Genomic DNA, 21,040 nt, shown 5'->3' with positions numbered 1-21,040 from the left:
GTTGCTGGGCACTTTAAGGAACACAGGCATACTGTAGCACAACGAAGAGTCTTGGTTTTGGAAGTAGTACGACAACCACCCAGAGGAGATGTCCAAAAAACGATTACAAAGTGAGATGTTTTTGATTGACAAACTTGACTCACTGTATCCCCTTGGAATGAATAAAGACTTTCCCTTTGGTGCATTTCTTTCATACTTTACTTTTACTAATTGATTTGAGTTTTTTATGTTGCAAAGACTGACTAAAGATGCTGTGTATTTCCATTCTTACTCTTACAACACCAGGAATAATTTCAATGTTAATGTTATGATTACTGTACCCATCATCATGATGACATAACATGTTATTCCCATTGCTTTTCAGATTTGTTCACAATTTTTTTACCTAGTAAAAATCGATTTGGATGGACATAGGATGATTTCTTTATCCTAACATATCCTGACTTCAATATAGCATAGGTCAGCATCAAATGTAAAACATGGAATTAACCCCATGACATATTGATAGATGAACTTGTATATGATCCTCCCATTGTTTATTAGATGAGTTCACAATCTAAGTACACCTTTGAACTACATGAATTAATTTGGATGGACTTAGGCTGATTGTTTTTTTCTAATAAATACTGACCCTAAGATAACATAGGGCAGCATCACATGTAAAGAACATGGAATTAACTTTCTGAACTATTGCTATATTAATTTGTTTTCTTCCATTGTAAAAGTAGGTGACATGGCACATCTACCATAGTACATTTCTCCATATAGATTGTAAATGTGCAGCATTAATCTAATTTATCTAGCTAGATATGCTCTTTTAGGATATCACCAATGATGTTTTTCCCGAGACAGTATGTTTAAGTTATAACTGCTCACATATTAACTTTAAATTGCCCTATCCCATTTTTGCAACACCCATACTTTTTTCTCAGCAGCATGTTACGGTTACAAACATCTGACGTCATTACGTCGAGACGTCACCAACATAATGATTGATACATTAAGTGCCCATTGTTACAGCCGCGCTTTATTGTTGGTGGATAGAATTCTGCTCGGTTGCACAAACTAGCCTTACCACAGATCCTAAATCGAAGGTAAGTAAACGAAATCCACAGACTCCTAATTTAAATGAATTCTAATCCTTTCTAGGATCTCTTGACTCATTATAGTCTTCTTGTACTGTTCTTACAGAAGACTACCACAAACAACATTCAATATCCCCAAGAATACCTGTATGTGATAGACATAAGGTAGTGGTCAAGAACTACCCCAAGATTCGAGTTAATTACTACTTTTGTTAATTGCAGAACCTTTTCCTTTTTAAAAGGTATATTATCTTATTGCACACAGGATGATCGTTATTGAATTTTGGCTCATACCTTGTATACAATGTTATAAGATTATTTTTCTTTAAAATTTCATGTTAATAGATTTTGAAAATAATGCTCCCGATGAAGGGATTTGATCCCGAAATGCATTGATCTACAGATCTCGAGATTGCATTTCAATCAAATTTGAATCTCTTATTGTACAAATATTACATACTTCTGTTAAATTAAAGCAAAGATTTGTTTAGTATCTAAATGTGATCATTGAATTATTGCACATAAGAAATGACTCCTACTTATTCTTACTACTAATCGAAGTTCAACCAAATTCCCTAAACCCTGGCTGTTACCAGCTTGATAGTGTGCAGGGGATGACAGTATCTTTTAGAATAGGATACTCTCTATGTTCTCAGTGGGTTTTTTAACCCTGTGCCAGGGTTGTTCTCTCTCCTGCGCACCTTGACTGATTGAAGGTTTTACACCCGCAAGCTCCTTTTTTTGTTCACAAGTATGGTGTGCATGTAAGGAAGTCTTTCTTGTCCACAAATGTCCTGATATATTGTCAGATTAAGGCAAAATTCCACTGAAGTTGGAAATGAGCAACTCAGTCGACTGGCCTGAGAGTTATCTCTGGGTAGGTAGGTGGCTGCTAATGATTGCCGATGTTCTCCCACTAAGAGTCCTAACCTTTTGTCTGTGCCCCTTCTTGCCAGTTGACAGAGGCGTTCACTACCTAATTGTGCTAATTGTCAATAGGCTCCTCTAACAAAAAGGACTGCCTCCTTCAAACTCCTCTCTTTTATGTCAGGTCCAACCTATTGGACTAATTCATGGATTCAACTTGCAACCACCATCCCTGTTTTGTCTGGGAACCTAGTGTGGATCCCCAGGAATTGTTGATGACATCTGTAGTAATAATGAGAAATGGTTCCAGACTCAATTTCTTGTCTGCAGAGAAGTGCTACAGGCCCAACCACTTGTAGGTTATTTCAAAAAGCAGAGGTCACTCGAACTGACATGCCATAGTCTTCAGAGAGCAGAACCCAAGAAGCAAGGATGCACTCTACTAAAGGGTTGAGGTGGAATCTTGTCCATGGCACAACCACTATGCACACTGATACATCTCCATGCACCAACAGCTTTCCTTTTGTCCATGAAATGGAAACAGCTCCATGGCTGACACTGTAGGGGGAAGCCCCTTCCCCAAGTTGAGTGTAATAGGGAATAAGGAATTCTAGCAGTCAAGTGGGAGTAACACAGGACATTTTGACATTGATAAACCAAGAGTGGAGAACTCTTACTGGGCATTCCGCAAAGCTCTGAAAACCTGGCTGTTTGCCTAACACCACTGACTGTCCTCAGAACACTTTTGAGTGCCTTGTATGGATAAATGCTTTTTCCCTATTTGCCCACAATACGTGTATCTGGTTTTGCAACAGTGCCTTGAAGCCGACGGGTTTAGGCGCTTTACAAATGTAAAAACACATAAATAAATGCATCATCCATGGTTGGATTTGTCTTAAGTCGGCCGGAAGATGCCTAATGGAAGAATACTCTATGAAGAAAAGTCATCATACCGAGGAGACAGGCACATAAAATATGAGCTTCCTGGGCTTAAAGAAAATATTGAATGCAACGCGCCACCCCTTGTCCTAAACCTTAGTGAAGGGACAGTCAGGAAATCACGATAGTGACATCAGCTGTGACTTTGAACAGGTTATTAGAGAGAGTCCTCCTCTATCTCTGGCCCTGGCATGGAAGGACCCTCTGGAGTTTGTAGCAGATTTGGACGAGGCTTGGATCTTGGAGAAGGAGCCCCGGATCTACCCCAATAAAAGACGGTATGCTTCTTATCCTCAAAAGCATTTTGGATAAACTCACCCATCTGAAGGCCAAACAACTTCGCTCCAGTAAAAGGTAAATGAAGTAGTGAACTGTGTCTGGGCCATCCATGTTTTGCATGCATGCCTTAGAAAGTGCAGGCATTCGAGAAAGCTAATATAGTGACTGGCGAAGAAGCTCATAGACAGTGAAAGGGAAAATAGAATAGATAACAATCATGTCTTAACTAAACATACTTCGCCAGACTGACTCACTGCAGCCAGGGTCCGGCACTAGCATAGTAACGATTGAGCAGCCTGATTGGCTTACGCCCCTGAACTAACGAGTCATTTCTGGCTGAATAGTTTCTTTTGAAGGGGGAATCTATTTTTCTGTCCCCCAGGATTGACGGCAAAGGCTCCTCCATGAATTGAAATGATGCTTAATTTGCCAAAGAAGCCACCTTGACTCAAAAGGGGAATCCAGTAAAAAATCCCTCTAAGGATTACCAGGAATCAGGTAGTTGGGTCTCATTTTCATGAGAAGCATCGTACTCCCCCTCAACTAGTGATGAAGGGCACAGATGTAGGTCGTGTCTTATGGGTTGCAGGGCTTCTGCAATGAGATACCCAGTACCCCCTGTGATCCTGATGTTTGTCTGACTAATCGTTTCTTGGATAAGACCTCTGGACCAACTCCTGGTATTTTGCCTATTTGAATATGTCCTCTGATACTTATTTGCAGATAAATTAGTTTAGTTCTGGCGCACATACAACCCTGCATCGTCGGCAAGGTGGTTCTTCACACCTGATGTGGACACAGTGCACCTCCTAGAGGTGTGCTTCCAACTGGTAGCAACTTGATCTTCATCTCCATCACTGAACCAGGAACAGACTACTGGGATACGAACAATTAATTCCCAATGCATTTAAATCCCTGCCACTCTTTTATTCCGCGACCAATAAGCACAGAGCTTCCATTTTAAGGTCAGGCAAAGTCATAACAACCAGCACCACCATGAGAAACGTAGGCCAAGATGTGCAGTGCCCTGTTACATTGGAGGGGGGATGTTGGGCACTGTCGCTATGGCAGACCAGTGAACACGGAGATGGGAGACTGATAGAGTGCAGACCCTCTGCTACAGCTGGCAGGTGTGTGTGTCCAGCTACTCATGCTCCCATCCCGCCACTGCGGTTCCAGGTGTCTAGACACACAACAAAGCCGTGAAGCCCTCGGGTGGTGGTAAATATAGGCCCACTCCAGTGGCACTTTCAATGTCCAAGCAAAGCACTTTCAGTGTTTTAAAGATGAGAAAGGTGCACAAAAAGCTTGAACACTGTCCCGAGATTAAAACAGGTATAGGTAAACACACAAAGGATCTTTCGTGGGTAAAACTCAAAATGGTCAGATAATCTCCTTTCAATTGTTCCAACAAAGTCAGGGTTTCCTCAAAAGTTTCACACGGTTTGGGGTACTTCCTCATCACTCACAGCATCAAGAGTACTCTCTATGGACTTCTTACTCTTTGCCTCTGGTTGTGGATGAAATACAAGCACCTCGGAAGCACCTTTTTTCGTACAGTGGATGTCGCTGGGTAAACCTTTTCTTTGATGTTAAAACAGCCTGCTGCGTTTGTCTTCTGCTGTTTCCACAGGTTAGCTTAAGAGGATGCTGTTGCCTCCCTCTCCTAGGGTCCTGACCTCCGTTTATCATCAACTCTTGCACTGGTGCTACAGCTCGTGGATGCCAGGCGACAAGGAGTCTAGATGGAGAAAGATCCATGCCAGGGTCCGGCATTGTAGAAATAGGGGGGGTGATCATAAGAGAACATACGAAGTATGGCTTCACAGGATGGATCTATTGTGATAGGGAGTTTAAGACCAAAATGGCTCCCGTACCGGCGTACCCGAGATGACATGAGATCAAAAAGATATGGAAGGTTACTGTCATTGACCGAGCACAAAGGGGCTCCATGGCAGGTAAGGCATGTAGATCTTTTAACAAAGGGTCATGTACATGGGGGCCCAGGTGTAGGTTCCCACATCAGTACTCCAAGTGTGGGGGGAGCCACCCGATTACAAGCTGTTTTAAAACTGAAGGGGGCTCTAGGGGCAGAGGCCAGCACAAAGGGGTCAGTGATGGGACATGGGGTGAAAGGCCCTTCTCCAGTAGACAAGGTAGTGTTGCTCGAGTTCCTGCAGGATTACCCGAGGTTGAAGGATAGGGATTTGTTGTGGGAAGGCTTCAGAGAGGGGTTCAAGAACCCCTACGGGGGGCCACTGACAGGTCGGATGGCTAGGAACATCCCTTCAGCTCTCCAGCAGCCTCAGGTTGTAAGACAGAAGATAGACAAAGAAGTGGAGCTTGGCAGGGTGGCAGGCCCTTCTCCCCCCCGTCTCTTCCCAATTGCATAGTCTCCCCCTTGGGGATCGTACCCAAGAAGGAGAAGGGCATGTTTAGGTTGATTCGCCACCTGTTTTACCCTAACGGGGATTCTGTTAACGATTGGCTGGGCCAGAACCGCCGCTCTGTGCATTATGCCTCGTTTGACCAGGCCATGTTGATGGTCACTACCGCGGGGAGACAGGCTCTCTTGGCTAAAGTGGACATAGAGTCTGCATTCTGACTCTTACCAGTACACTCTGACAGTTTTCACCTTTTGGGATTTCATTGAGGGGGCAGTTTCTACATTGACAGATGCATGCCAATGGGTTGTTCAGTGTCTTGTGCATTAGTTGAGACATTTAGCACATTCTTGGAGTGGGCTGCAGTCAAAGTGAAACAGCGGGGGGACATTATTCATTATCTGGATGACTCTGTGTTCATGGGCGAGGAGGGGTCAAGGGACTGTAGTCATGCGCTGTCTTCCTTTGAAAACTTGATGGCCAGAATGGTGATCCCACTGAACCTAGAAAAAATCCCAGGACCCACTGAGGTGTTGACCTTTCTAGGTATTGAGATAGGTACTATAAAGGGCACTTACAGGCTGCCACGGGAGAAGGTGTCTGAAATTGATTAGGGAGATAGAGAGTACGTTGTCTAAAGACAGGACCATGTTGGAAGAAGTGCAACAATTGTTTGGGAAATTGATTTTTGCGGCCAAAGTCATTCTGGAGGGCCGGGTGTTCGCAGATTGGCAAGGGCAATGGCCAGAGTGTCACAGGGCCACCACATCTGCCTGGGGGAGGGCTTAAAGGATGATTTGCGCATGTGGCGAGCATTCCTCTATGAGTTTAATGGGGTGCTATTATAGAGGAGCCTGTGGCAGACCAGTGGTGAATTGCAGTTATACTCTGACGCTTCAGGGAGTGAAGGCTTTGGGGTAATACTGTGGCAGGATTGGTATGCCCAGAAATGGCCAGCACAGTGGCACAATAAGGGCAGGACAAAGAATATCATGGCATTAGAACTATTTCCTATTGTCTTGGCACTCACATTATGGCCCAAGGAACTGGGAAACAAGAGGGTGTGCTTTGGGGTGTGACAACAAGGCTGTGGTTCAGGCCATAAACATGCAGTCAGCCTCATGCCCGGTGGTTCTGAGCCTTTTAAGGAGATTGATGGAGGTGTGCTTGCGAGGCAATATCGAGTTCAGGGCACGGTATGTATAGGGTGTGGTGAATGTGGCCACTGATGCTCTTTCTCGTTTTCAGTGCCTGCAAGTTTCGGGAGGCCCATCCAACTGCAAGGAAGGAAGGGGCATTGTTCAGGAGCAGTGGTGGCAGCTGGTGATGTGGACCAGGCACTCTGGAACTTGGGGGAGCGATCACTCACACCAGGCGTTAGATCCAGGTGCCAGCAGGGCTACGGTAGGTTTTTTAGCAAGACACAAACACTGCAAATAACAGGCTGTTCACTTGAAGAGCAGGCGCGTGCATTTGTGGTATGGGCACATGGTATTGGTAAAAGCAGGAGCTGGGCAATCGGTCACTTTGCGCCCATAGCCTTCCATTGTAAATTAGAGTGGTTGGGGCACCCAACCAAAGAGTTCTTGGTACGCATGGCTTTGAAGGGATGGGGCCGGTCTGAGGGACACAAGCGGGATGGTCGGAAACCCATCGACTTTGAATTATTGCAGAAACTGCTAGTCGCCTTACCCGGGGTATGCTTTAATGGTTTTAAGGTGGCACTGTTCAGGGTGGCATTCTCAATTGCATTCTTTGGGGCTTTCAGGATCTGTAAATTGGTGTCAGCGGGTAAAGAGGACCTGCCCAGTAGGGCTCTGGCTTTGAGGGATGTGCAGTTCAGTTCAAAAGCCGACAGGGAGGTGTTAGCCATTAAGTTGCGCCAGTGCAAAACTGATCAAGGGGTTAAGGGGAAGTGGGTGGTGCTTCACCAGTCCACCGACAGCGACAGTTCTCCAGTTGAATTGTCAAAGGATTACTTGGCCTTGAGGTCCCAGCAGCCGGGCACCCTCCTTATGCATTCTAGCGGAGCCCCGTTGACCAACTATCAGTTTAGGAAGATTCTGTCAACCACTCTGGGTGCAGTGGGGTTCAGGGCAAGGGGTGGTCCTCCCATAGTTTCCGGATCGGTGCCGCCACAGCTGCCTTTTTGCAGGGCATGCCAGCACCTGCAATTCAAAAAATAGGTAGATGGCAGTCAAGCGGCTTTCAGCTGTATGTTAGGCAGTGGGGGATCTCTGCGTGTCAAAACGGACGGAATTGATGATGATGGTGGCTTATGTTTTTCCGAAGTTTCCCAACCATACATTTTCTATCAACAGATGAAGCATTATGGATTGTGGGCCATTCATTTATTACTCGGGCTGAGATTGCGGCTCACCGATGGACCCTGGCCCCTAATGTAGGATTGGAAAAAAACAGGGTGGTTTGGATCCAGGCATCAGGTATGAGGTGGTTCTCCGTGCTACGAGCAGTGCGCAGACAGCTGCAGTGGAGGTCCGCCCCCAGGGTGCTTGTGGTACATTTAGGTGGTACCGATCTTACCATCCTGGGGAGGGGCCGTCTATGGGACCAGATTCAAGTGGTCCTGCATGCACTGGTGCAGGAATTACCAGGCATTGACATCATCTGCTCCGAGGTGGTGCCCAGATTACAATGGCACGGGACGGCGTCTCACATGGGCATGGAGATGTCCAGGTGCATGCTCAACAGAGGGATTGAGAAATTTGCAAAGGCTGAGGGCCTGAGATTTGTAAAACACACTTGCCTAAATTAGCTCCTTTCCCATTTTGTGGCGGATGGGGTGCATTTATCGGATAAAGGGAATGATCTGTTCCTCACAGCTATTCTGGGTCCCTCATGAAGGCCAGTCGCAGCTGGAGCGATGGTAAGTCTGAAAAGTTGTGTGGGGGCATTGGGGGAAGTGGAGGGGACAGCCCCAAAGCATGGCGGATTTTGGGGCAGTCCTAGCCGGAGAGGAGTTTGATGCTGCGGTTTCGACCGTGGGCGGTTTCCAGATGGCCGCACCCAAGCCAAATTTGGACGATGGGCACTGAATCCCTTAGGGACAGTTGAGACTCCTCATCAACAAGATTCAGTGGTCCCGAGGAAGAAGTACTGCTTGCAGTTACATTCAGAAGCGTAGGTCCGCTACCTTGCTAAGCCGGATGCGACAAGTATCCACCAGAACATTCAGAAATTTGACATTGCCCTGCTTATGGGCCACCTTAGAAGTCTAAGGTTGTGAACCATTAAGTTGCCTACGGCTGGGCCGGCCCCCGTATTGTTGTTATGCTCCAATAAATGTGACCTTTTTGTTTCCAAATGTAAACAGTTGTCTGTGTTTATTAGTAGGGTAGTAATGGTTATGGTCTTGGTCTGTTGTCTTGCTCTCCCCCTGCCGGAAAGGGGGAGGCCAAGGGGGGGTGGCACTGCTATGCATTGGATGTCCTGCCCGAGTATTACAAGACAGTGGGTTGTGGCTGTGGTCTTTCAGCAGACTTGCTGCTCGAGAGCTCTAAGAAAATCTGATGTGCCCCTGAGGTCTGAGTTGACTCACAGCATGAGTGCCGTCAAAGAATCTGGAGTGGCTCTGATGTCAAAGTGCACTCACAGAATAGGTTCCAGAGGAAAATGTGTAGTGCCTCTGATATCCGCCCATGATTGGGAATGACCAGCAAAGCAAAATGCAATGTGCCTCTGATACCTGAACGAGTGTCTGCTACCCTTACGCAAGGAATGTTTCCACTGCTCGCCTCACAGTGTACGGTTCTTTTAAAGGGGCAGTGTTTTTGTACGAGGCTGAGTGGGTGTGTGTGTGGATATGGAAGGGGGTCTGGCTCTCAGGCACTTGTGTAGTTCAGCATACCTAATGTACGTAGGTCTCCTTTGTAAATAAAGGCCGGCATGCAGTTCCTGGTGGTTGCAGAAGCCATGCGGAGCTTGCTTGCTGCGTCATGTGACCAGTAGGATTGTGTCGATTTCCTCCTTAAGATTCTGCCTCGACTGAGACTCATTCTTAAGGCGGTGAGTGACTTCAAGATATGCCACATTCTAGGACATTATTTAACAGCAAGATAAGATGGCCGTTCCTCGGAGAACATTTACATAAACACAATGGCTTTTTTGTGTCTCCATTTCAGCCTAAAATGTCTGAATAAAGGCTGCAAACCTGGGCCACCATAGACGAATCATCGTGGAGAATGACTTGCGAGCGCCCCCGCTTCCTGACATTTCCCCTCGCTGTAGCATCAAACGGATGGCGAATACTCTATCCTAGCAGAAAGCTCGAGTTCTTCATGTCAATACCATTAAACGATGTCAATAGTCAACCTATTTTAATCCAAGCTGCTCTATGCTCTCAATCATGCGTTGCAGGCTTGCATCATGATAGTCATGCAGTTACTTGACTGCACAGCCCCGCCCCCCAACTCCTCCTACCAGATTAAGGGGCTGATTCATGGAATTACGTGCACCGAAAAACGGGATTCGTGCGCCAATCTGCCGGCAAATCCCTGTTTAACAAATGGGGATTTGCGGGCAGAATAGCGCACAAATCCCTGTTTTTCGGCGCACAAATTCCATGAATCAGCCCCTAAATGTCGGCCTCAATATGAGTCTGAATGATTTTCCCAGCTGATTACTGCACATTAGCCTTCTGTGCATTATATGGCAAAAGAGGCAAAAAGGTGGCCACCAAACCAGCATGCATTTTTATCATATTTTCAACCCCACTCAGAGTCCCCCTCTGGTTACATTTATAACTAGAAATAATAACGAATTTTAAAAAATCACATTTTGTTTTTTTGGGGGGCCCACCTCCCTTCCACATTGGGGCCCACCCCACAAACCCCCTGTTTCCCAAGGCCTCTAACCTCACTCCGAAACATCCCCCACAGGTTTTAACCCCTTACCCCCACACCTCCTATATTTATTCTTCGCTATCTTTTTTCATTATTCTTTCATTCGTTTTATTTCTTTGTTAAAATCACTGCATACCATTTAACTGCATGTGGTTTTTCGCAGCAATATCGCAGGCTGTAAATCCTGCATGTGGTATGATTAGGCGGTATTGGAAATAGTGTGTGTCTTTACCATTACCGCCAAACTCATAATAAGGATCTTAAACAGATTCTCATCTCCGGAAGGCAGATGTCTTGTACTGATAAGTTGTTTTAAAATACAATTAACTGTTACAACTTCAGGAAAACTAACACATGTGTGGCCTAGACGTGACATTCTTATGTCCACATGTCTTCCAGCATATTGGGAGGATAGCTCAGCAGCAACGTGCTCGCCTTGGAAGCAAGACAACACGGAGCAACACAGGTTCGATCCCCGCCTCTGTGCTTAGAAACCTCTGACGGTTTTTTTTTTTGCCAGGACCCGATTTCGAAATCCCAAAATCGGGTCCCGGAGCAACTTTTCCTGTGAGAATGGGGGCGTGAAATGCTTTTCACCCCCCCATTTCCTCCCCCTTCCCCTCCCCGGCGCTCTCCTCCAATGAGAGGAGTGTGCCTGTTAGCACACCCCCTCCTTGGCCCCCGCAACGGGCCAACAAAACAGAAGTAGGACTACAGTCGTATGTGTATTTTCTTTAGTCCTACCTCTATTTCCATAGTCCGGCCGGGTTCTTTTTTTTTTTAGGAAATCTGGTCACACTAGCTAATATTGGGTGGCCTGTCAATAAAAATCCATATGCTCTGGATATCCTTTACGCATGTTTAGACTCACATGAATAGCCCGCAAATATTAATTCAATCTATAGCAGAATCTACTGATTAAACCTTTTTTCATACAGTACTCCCTTCCCTGGTCTTGTTGATTTCATAAAGCAGTGGCTGATTGAATGGACAATCAATTTCCAATTGTACATGCAGTTTGTCAGTTTCCTTCTGCTACATAGACATTTAATACAGAAACATTGCAGCAGAACAAGAGCAACTTTTCATTGTGTTATCATTAGGACACACCTGGAGCTGAGAGGGGACGGCAATAGCAATAGGACAAAACATTGGTCTAGAGAAACTCCACTCAAAGGATATGGGGGTCAGTTTCCCCATATCAGTAAACATCCCAGGTGAAAGTGGCAGTCATTATTTCCGCCACTTTTACCAATCCAAAGGATTTTGATGGATTTGTCAGGTGGAGTTGGGGAGCAGGGCGGGCTTTCCCTGTGTATGATAAATCCAGCTGGCTTAGCGCCGACATTGTATTTTTGTGCTTGCAGTAACCTAATGGATTCATAAGAAATCAGCCTGAATTTACGACATGGTAAAAGCAGGTGGATTCCATAGGAATCCATTGTGAATGCCTACAGCAATCGTTAATTACCAGAGGCATGTGCACTTTCCCAATAACGTGGTGGAAAAGTGAAGAAGAACGGCCGTCTTTCCTGCTCTTAACTCTTTACTTTTCCACATCATGAAAGAAAGGAATAAAATTACAGACAAAAATGCAAATGGGGCCGGCCACCTTTGTGCAATTTCCACTTTGGGCAACATGACCCAGTGTGTCTTTTGCACTAGTACATTGTGTGCCCTGTTGCTAATATTGTGCGACTCTGCACTTGCGCCAGTGGAGTGTTTTCGAAATGGGGGTACAGTCTCAGCTACATATTATTGTTTCACATTGGCATTTGTGTAAAACTGTGAACTTGTATGGGGTACTTACATGACTTCCGAGTGATCACAGTGAGGGCCACTTGGAAGGTACTCCAGGGTTTTCATTTGCTTGGGATGGATCGGCTGTGACTCCGTCTTGATGCACTGGCAACGCAGCTTCTCTGATTCAAGCAGCTTATTTGATTCAAAGGACATCTTCACTTCCAGTGACGGCATGTCGAGGTATTCTGAAATGAAACACGTCATGAATGGATCATTTGGCATAGCTGGGCTGAGGAATCAGTCGATGTTGACTCGGCCTTCCTACTATGAAACCCAGCAGGCAGCACCGGGCATGAGCGTGATGGACTTTAAATCACTCTGCGAAAAAGTAAGGTGGCGAACCGACCCTTATTTTGTGGCACGGTCACAGTTATTTGGCCTGCATCCCATGTCCAACACACCAACTGCCTGGAAAGTGGAAACGTCCTAGCTTTGCCTTTCAGAGCCGTTTCCTAGTTTGAGACCCAGACTGACAAAGGCGCTTGCAATATGTCAACAAGCTGCTTATCCCGTCAATTGTCTTTTTTAGCAGAACATTAAAACAGAAGCGATTATTGGTTGATAGCTGCTGGCAAAGAAGTCAGTGGCCAATGCGACTAACTAGTGCCCCTCTAGAAGTTACAAATATTGGGTGATTAGAAAGGAGAAAGGGCCATAGCAAGTAGCATGCTCTGGGAAATAATGACTACAAACAGGTGACCTCATCATGCATTTTCTTTTATTGTGTGTCATAATATCAGAATAATACCGTTTTAAAACCCAAAGGAGATTTGTTGATGTTCACTTTACTTTGGTTACTTATAATCTCCCATTCAGGATAGGGAAAAAATAAAGTAATAAGCGTACTCTTTTTTTCTCGACATGTTCCCATAACAATTCAAATATTGTCAAGTTCGTTTAGTATGAGATTTGTACACTTTAGATAACATCTCTACGGAACTAAGTATTACTTTAGCTCATTAAACCCAAACTTTTACAGATATGTGTACAAACTAGAGCTGAGAAGATATGCCATTAAGTGCCTACATCACAGACTAGGCCAATTACCGGTTTCATCGATTAACCAAAGTGAGTCATCCAAGGCAAGTCATTTAATCTCACAGTACCTAATCTGCCAACATTTGGAGCCCTTCGAAGTGGATCAGTTTTCAGTACTCGGTGTTAAAAAAAAATGCCTCATTCAGGGTTTAATAAGCTGTAGCGTTGCTCCATATATAATAATACAGTGACCATTCAAATACTGCACACCACAAAGTTATTTGTTTCTTGGTTTACTCGTGGCAATTTATTGAAATTTTACTCGTCATGATGCCCTCGAGTATAAAAAATGGATGGCACTATGTGTGATGTCCTTTTCGGTGATGTCAACGCTGATGATGTCAATATATGTTCAAGTTAGAGGCAATGTATGTCTCTTGCCACAGGTCCATATAAATCCTAGGACTGCCCTTGGAGAGAAATCCAACAGCTCAGTAATCTGCATACTAGTGCTACAGTTTATTTGTTGTGCTGTGTATCGTTCAAATTGCCATTTGCCACTAATGTAACCAAAATAGTGGCTTGATGGAAAAGAATGGTGCAAATGACTGAGTGCAGAGCACACCACAGACTGCTCCCGATTCACCACCATGGGTAAAGTTTCAGGCCAAACCCTTTTGGAAAGTTGACCACCTTAGTTCAAGGAAGCTTGCTATGCAAAGCATTTGGGAGTTACCAGGAGTACCAACTTGTACTCCAGGCAACCCTCCTGATGCCCGTGGTTCTTTCCTTGCAACTTCGGGCTCAGGAATCGATTAAGCAGTGCCGAATCAAAAGTAGCAAGCATGGGCAAAGCCAATAGTTTTGGCATTTGTAGTGTTTTTATTGCATTTCACATTCAGCATGGCGGACAGGGACGAGAAATTACAAGGCAGCGATGAACAAATGACAGCATGGTAGGGAATGACGTGGAGCGACAGGGAGTAAGAGAAGAGATGTGGGGGGATGAATAAGGAATACATGGCAACACACGAAAGAATACAGAAAATCCAATAGATGAAAAGTAGGCCAACAACAGTACACAGGAGCATTGCACAACAATTAAAGCAAGGAGTGACAACGCAAATGGGGGGAAGGAGTGACAGGGCAATGGGGGAGCAGAGCAGCAGCACAAGGGGGACTGATCGACAGCTCAAGGGTGGGTGAAGCAAAGCGCTAGAGGTGGAAGGTGTGACAGCACGTGGAGGGAGGAGGGACAGCGCAAGGCAGGCAGTGCCAGGAGGGAGTAACAGCGCAAGTGGGAAGGAGGGACAGTGCAGGGGAGGGAAGAGGGGCAGTGCAAGGAGGAAAGGAGCAATAGCATAGGGGGAAGGAGCGACAGCACAAAGGGGAAGGAGCAACAGCGTAAGGCGGAAGGAGCGACAGTACAAGGGGTGTGGAGGAAGGACAGCGCAAGGGGAGGAGGGACAGTGCAAAGGGGAGATGTAACAGTGCAAAGGGGGAGGAGAAACAGCACAAGGGGGAAGGAGTGACAGGGCAATGGGGGAGCAGAGCAGCAGCACAAGGGGGGACTGATCGACAGTGCAAAGGTGGGGGAAGTAAAGCGCTAGAGGTAGAAGGAGTGACAGCGCAATGGGGTGGAGGGAGGGTGCAAGGGGGAAAGAGGGACAGCGCAAGGTGGGCAGCGTCAGGGGTAGAGGAACAGCAAAGGGGTGAGGACGGACAGCACAAGAGGGGAGGAGGGAAAGCTCAAGGGGGAGGATAGAACGTGTAAGGTTGACAGCACAAGGGGAAGGAGGGCTAGCGCAGGGGGGTGAGGAGGGACAGTGTGAGGGCGGAAAGACAGCACATGGGAGGGAGGTGGGACAGTTCAAGGGAGGAAGGAGGGGCAGTGCAAGGGATGGAGGAGGGGCAGTGCAAGGGGGAAAGGAGCAATAGCATAGGGGGAAGGAGCGACAGCACAAAGGGGAAGGAGCGACAGTACAAGCGGTGTGGAGGAGGGACAACGCAAGGGGGGCAGGGACAGTGCAAAGGGGAGATGCAACAGCACAAGGGGGAGGAGCAACAGCACAAGGGGGAAGGAGCGCCAGCGCAAGGGGGAAGGAGGGGCAGCACAAGGGAAGGAGGGACAGCCAAAGGGGGAGGGACAGTGCAAGGGTGGGGAGGGACAATGCAGGGGGGTGAGAAGGGACAGCACAAGGGAGGGAGGGGGCAGCACAAGGGAAATGAGCAATAGCGCAAGGGGAGAAGGAGCGACAGCACAAGGGGGAAGGAGCACCAGCGCAAGGGGGAAGGAGAGACAGCGCAAGGGGTGGGGAGGAGGGACAGCTCTAGGGAAAGGAGGGACAGCGTAAAGGGAAGTGGGTCAGCGCAAGGAGGGAGGAGCAGCACTGCAAGGGGGGAGGAGTGATAGCACAAGGGGGATTTGCGACAGCACAAGGAGAGGAGCAACAGCGGAAGGGGGAGGAGTGACAGTGCAAGGGAAGGAGGGCAGCATAAGGGGAGGAGGGGCAGCAAAAGGGGGAGGGACATTTCAAGGGAGGGAGAAAGTACAAAGGGGTAGAATGGAAAGTGTATCAAGGACAACGGAAGGGGGGAGGTGGGCTAGAGGAAGAGTGTTCGGAGGGACAGTGCAACGCATGCAGGGGGGCGGCGCAAAGGAGAGGAGGCACAACACAAGGGAGGGAGGGGGGACACCACAAGGGGGGAGGAGCAACAATACAAGGTGAAGGAGCGACAGCACAATGGGGAAGTAGTGACAGGGCAAGGGTTAGGAGGGACAGCGCAAAGGAGGGAGGATGGAAAGTGCAAAGGGCTAGAATGGAAAGTGTAACAAGGGACATCGGAAGGGGGAGGTGGGCCAGAGGATGGTGGTTAGGAGGGACAGTGCAAGGGATGGAGGGGGCAGTACAAGGGAGGGGGTGGGACAGCACAAGGGGGAGGGGGCACAACACAAGGGAGGGAGGGGGAAAGCACAAGGGGGAAGGAGCAACAATGCAAGGGGAAGGAGCGACAGCACGAGGGGGAAGTAGTGACAGCGCAACAGGTGGGGAGGAGGGACAGTGCAAGGTGAGGGAGGAGGGACAGCGCAACGGGGGAAAGGAGCAACACCACAAGTGGGTAGTGACATCTGTTGGTTGTATTTATCATTTCTGCCTTTGGTCGTAGTTGTACCATATTGTAGTTTTGATCTCAATGTGTTTTCTTACAAGGACACCTGTATATTGTCAGTGATACTGCACTTATCCAATGAACTACAAACTGCAGATGTCCTCACAACTTATTGTACTGGAGAGGTTCGGTACCACTGACAACATACAGGTGTCTCAGATTTCTTATCAGTACATCTGTTGTTGTCAGTGGTACAGCACCTCTCCAAATAATAATCACTTGAATGGTAACTGTGTCCAGAAAGGAAAACCTGCATGTAGCCCCACAGGGCCAGGAAAGTAGCCCAAGTATAGCCCAACTTCATCTGGCTGCGAAAAGAAAGATCCGAGCTTTGAAAGTGGCATAGTCACCTGACATGGTGCAGAACTCCTGATTGGGAGAAAATGACTTAAATAAGACACTATTGGATTACATTGGCGTAATGGAATAAGAAATAAAGTTTAGTGTGCCGGACGATTATGCCACAGCATTTCCAGTTGGCCTGCCAACCACAAAGTCAGCTTTCAGGCACCCCTTTACTCTCTCTCTTCTCTGTAGCAACGGCGAAAGCCAAAAAGGGCTCTGATGAGACCCCTGTTTACTGTTGGCAGTTCCCACATCTCGTCCCTCCCTTAGCCTTTCAATGTCTGCAGGGTGGCCAGGAGAGAGACAATGGACGGAACTCCTTGAGCCACCCTCACTGCCAGTACAGTGCATGCTCACAGAGGGGAAAGCCGGGCAGAAGCAGCAGGGATTCAGCAGCGTGGGCTCATCACTGCACCATGCTGAGGAAGCCAGAAGACCAGAGAATCAGGGAGGTCCAGGTGGTGGGACAGGTTGCTGTGAGATCATGGACTCTGTGGGGATGGTCTGAGGACAGCACCTGTAAATATGAGGTTGTGCTGCACATATGGGATCAGCCTGGCATTGGGGGAAAGAGAGCGGAGGCCAGAGCATGCGGTGATCAGGCACGTGGGTGGTGCCAGGGTTTTGATCGCATGGATATGGCATGTGGGAGGTGCTGCACTTGTGAGGCCAGATATTATATGGACTTGGATAGCATTGCTGCAGCATTTAAGGCTTGGCTTGCCAATTGATTGCAACCACTGGAAATATGAGAAATGTAATGGCATTAGAGGGGCATATCCTCATGCTTGGCATATGATGGCAGCAACTGGGCATGTGATGCATTAACGGTGCTTGGATGCCATTGCCCTTGAAGCAGGGCTTGGCCCATGATGGTAGCCAGTGGACATGTAAGGCATTAACTGGCATTAGATGGCAATACTTTGGCATCTGAGGCTGTGTGTGGTATTTTATGGCAGCAACTGGACATGTGAGGTATTAACTGGTAATGGATAGAAATACAGGGGTATTTGAGTTTCTGATTCGCACATGGGGATGGCAACTGGACATGTGAGGCTGCACTTTACATATGGAGATTGTACCATGCAGCATCTGCAGCACTGGATGGCATTAGTGGGGCCTTTGGCACAAGAGAGCAGCAATGTGACATGTAAGGCGTTAGCTGGGTTTGGATGGCCTGTTTGGCCATGTGAAAGTGCACTTGCCATATAATGGCAGCAAGTAGACATCCGAGGCTGTTCACTGCCCATGACAACCATACCATGCACATTGCAGCGTTGAATGGCATTACTCAGGCATTTGATGCTGAATTTGGCCTGATGGCAGCACCCATATGTGTGAAACTGTACCTTACCCCCTGATGACTGTACCTTACCCCATTGTCTTCTGTACCGGGAGGATAGCTCAGTGACAACGCGCTCGAGACGACATGAAGCAACACAGGTTTGATCCCCGGGTCGTGCTAAGAAACCTCTGGGTATTTAAGCGCGTTATAAATACGCAACTGAGACAAACACCTGCCCAACTAAACAAAGAATTCCTGTAACAGCGCCTTGATGCCCGCGGGCTGTGTGAGCGCTTTAAAAATGCAAATAAATAAATAAACTTCATTGAAATGTATTTCTGCGGCACTTGTGGATGCTCTGTACATATAATGCCAGCTCTTGGATTTCTGAGGCGGTACTTTAATTATAAACATTATACTATACCTGGCATGTGATGTCACAATAGGCTTAGGATGCCACGGCGCTATATTAGGGAATATTTTTGTAGCGCCTGGAAATTTGAGGCACACGCAGACTATACCTGGCGTGTGATATTATGCATGCCATATGAAGTCAGTAACTACCCTATGCTGGTGTACTGGCACAGGAAGGCAGTGCATAGAGGCGCCTACATTGCTCATGTGTGCAGCTGTGTCATACCACAGACCCAGGGTCCCGCCTTGAAACACTTGTGTCTAGGCGCGTTATAAATGTCATATCATATATCATATCATCACAGCATAGCAAATATGGTCGGTAACTGAAATACTATTTGTTCTGCTTAAGTAACTATTCACTATTTTATGTCCGTACGCTTGTTTGCCTCATGTTTACAACCAGAAATTGCTGATTTGTGATGTCATCGTGGTCATAGGTCATCTGCTGATGCCACTTTCTGTGATGTCATTAGGGTGCGCAACGTGCACCGCAGCTTGCCGTAGTGGGCAACAGGGCTTGCATTAACGGCTGAAAATGTACCAGGTTAAAGGACAAAATAAAAAACGTGTCTCTGTAGTGTCCTGGGTCCCAGGTGAGTCGGGGAGGATGCAGGCACGAAGCAGGACCCAGGTAAGTACAGAAGGAAAGTACTTTATTATGTTACGGGTTACAGATATGGTGACTAAACAGGAGAGCAAGTAACAGGCTTCCACAATGTACCAGCCCCTTCCAACTGCCCCCCCCTCTCTAGAACGTAGCCCCCCCCCCAGTTCCATGCTCCATTCTACATTCCACAAGCATAGCGCAGGCACGCAGGTTACTACAGTTAATAATTCCACAACGTTTTGCCAAAGTAGAAACAAATGCGTGCAATATTTACAGTGGCTCAAACTACTCCGTTGTCAGCGGGTACATAGCTCCCAACCTTTTTTGTCACCAAGGCGGGTGAAAGCACCCGATTTTCTTTTTGGCTGGTGAGAGGCCCATAGAAGTGAATGGGCGTAGGAGGGGCTTGGCGGGTGATTCATCAGCTTTCAAGGCGGGTGACACCCGCCAAACGCGGGTGAGTTGAGAGCTATGGGTAAATAGTTGCAATAAGACCCAAGTACACCGGGAAAGTGGGTGCTTACCTTCAAAGTTCTCACAGGCCGCAAGCACCACAATCAGGAGAGCACCAACGGTGAGCTTGGCCAGCATGCCTGCGTGGTTCTCTGGCGACGCTGCGACAAGACTGGGTTGGTAGGGAGCTCTGGCACATCTGGTTGTCGAGCTGGTGAAGCTAGGATATTTATACTGCCGGCAATCCATCTTGCGCACCACTCAGAAGACGCCAATTCCTCGTGTCTGTGTGCACGTGTTTGCGTGGCGTGGCAGGTGAAGTGAGTCAGGTGTCTTTGAGGAAGCCATACCAGGAACAGACTGGGTGCAACCCAGAAGCAGGGCCAGCCCTAGGATTTGCGGTGCCCTGAGAGGCAGAAGGTGTGTGGGCCCCACCCCTTCATTTGCATAAATAGTGACACCAGTGATATTACAGAAATGATATTATAGAATGAGTCTTCAATACGCAACGGCATCATGGGAAGTTACATTCAACACATGTTGCGAGCAGTAAGGCAGAAGAGAAATGCACTGTGACGTCCAGTATGTGAATCATCACTGTTCATATTTACCCATGTGAACATATCAGGAGAGAGGCTTTTTTTGAAGTAGCAGACTGTGTGAGCTGAAAACATTAAATAGACTTTTAATTTTGGCAGATAAGGAATAATGAGACAAAAAGGATTTTGCCCGGAGCACACACTTTGTTTAAGTGGAGTAGCAGGGATTTGAGACAGCCTGCAATTCTCTTCCCAGATGTAATTGGTAGAAATATTGTTGGTAAAAGTTATTTTTGAAACTTTTGTGTGAAAACACCATCTGACTGTGGAAGGCATTGCAAAAATATGATTTGTAGATTGCTAACTGAAGTTAACTGCTGTTTTTGCAGTAGTTTCCCATTTGTTTTTATTTTATTCTGTATGTGTTTCACCATATTGTCCAAATTAGCAATGTTTTTTTCCAGAAGCTATAGATTAGGATTTTTTTCGCTATCAAAAGAAATAAATTCCAAGTAGGTTCCAAGGATGTCATGTCAGGGGGCAGGGCATGGGCCGCGGGCAGACAGGGCATGTTGCATCTACTGCCGGATTAATTTATAGTGCGTAGAGCCTGCTTACCTGGGAGGTCTTGAGGCAGGGAAGCAAGCAGTTTTCAGGTCTCCAGATGTTAACAAAATACAGGGCTTTAGTCCTAAAACAAAGTGGGGGTGGGGACTCATTAATATATGCATAGGCACTGAGTACATGGGGCAGAGGGCGTAGTTGCATCCATTCCCCTTGCCATGCTCATCTAAACCACTGGCTGTAGCAAGGTTTCTGTCTCCTCTCCTGCTGTGTTCGGGCTTGTGTTAGCATGCATCTTGCAAAATTAGCAACTGCTGTCCACTTCAAAATGGGAAGTGAGTCTCATTAATAGACCACTCACCATTGATTTGAGAGGGTGGGCAGGCCAAATCTGTTTTGTGGATGCATGCGTAGCAGGGTTCCTATAGCGGAATGCTGCAGAGACAACCCAGCAAGTTAGGT

The 21,040-nt window shown here is 47.0% G+C and overlaps 1 protein-coding gene across 1 annotated transcript in view; it reads right to left on the bottom strand.

Annotated features, from left to right (window-relative positions):
* Positions 1-19,795, bottom strand: part of LOC138515485 (platelet factor 4-like) — a 34,703-nt gene extending 14,908 nt beyond the window's left edge. The window contains exons 1-2 of the mRNA XM_069630306.1: positions 19,547-19,795; positions 12,227-12,404 (exon numbers count right to left, since the gene is read on the bottom strand). Coding sequence (XP_069486407.1) covers positions 12,227-12,404; positions 19,547-19,724 — 356 coding nt within the window. The 5' untranslated portion in view covers positions 19,725-19,795. The remainder of the gene's footprint in view (positions 1-12,226; positions 12,405-19,546) is intronic.
* Positions 19,796-21,040: the final 1,245 nt, after the last annotated feature.

Source organism: Ambystoma mexicanum, chromosome 6q (genome assembly GCF_040938575.1).
Source record: "Ambystoma mexicanum isolate Mex_15411 chromosome 6q, UKY_AmexF1_1, whole genome shotgun sequence".
Classification (NCBI taxonomy): domain Eukaryota; kingdom Metazoa; phylum Chordata; class Amphibia; order Caudata; family Ambystomatidae; genus Ambystoma; species Ambystoma mexicanum.
The sequence above is the reverse complement of the archived record's forward strand: the minus strand, read 5'-3'. Positions and strand labels throughout refer to the sequence as shown.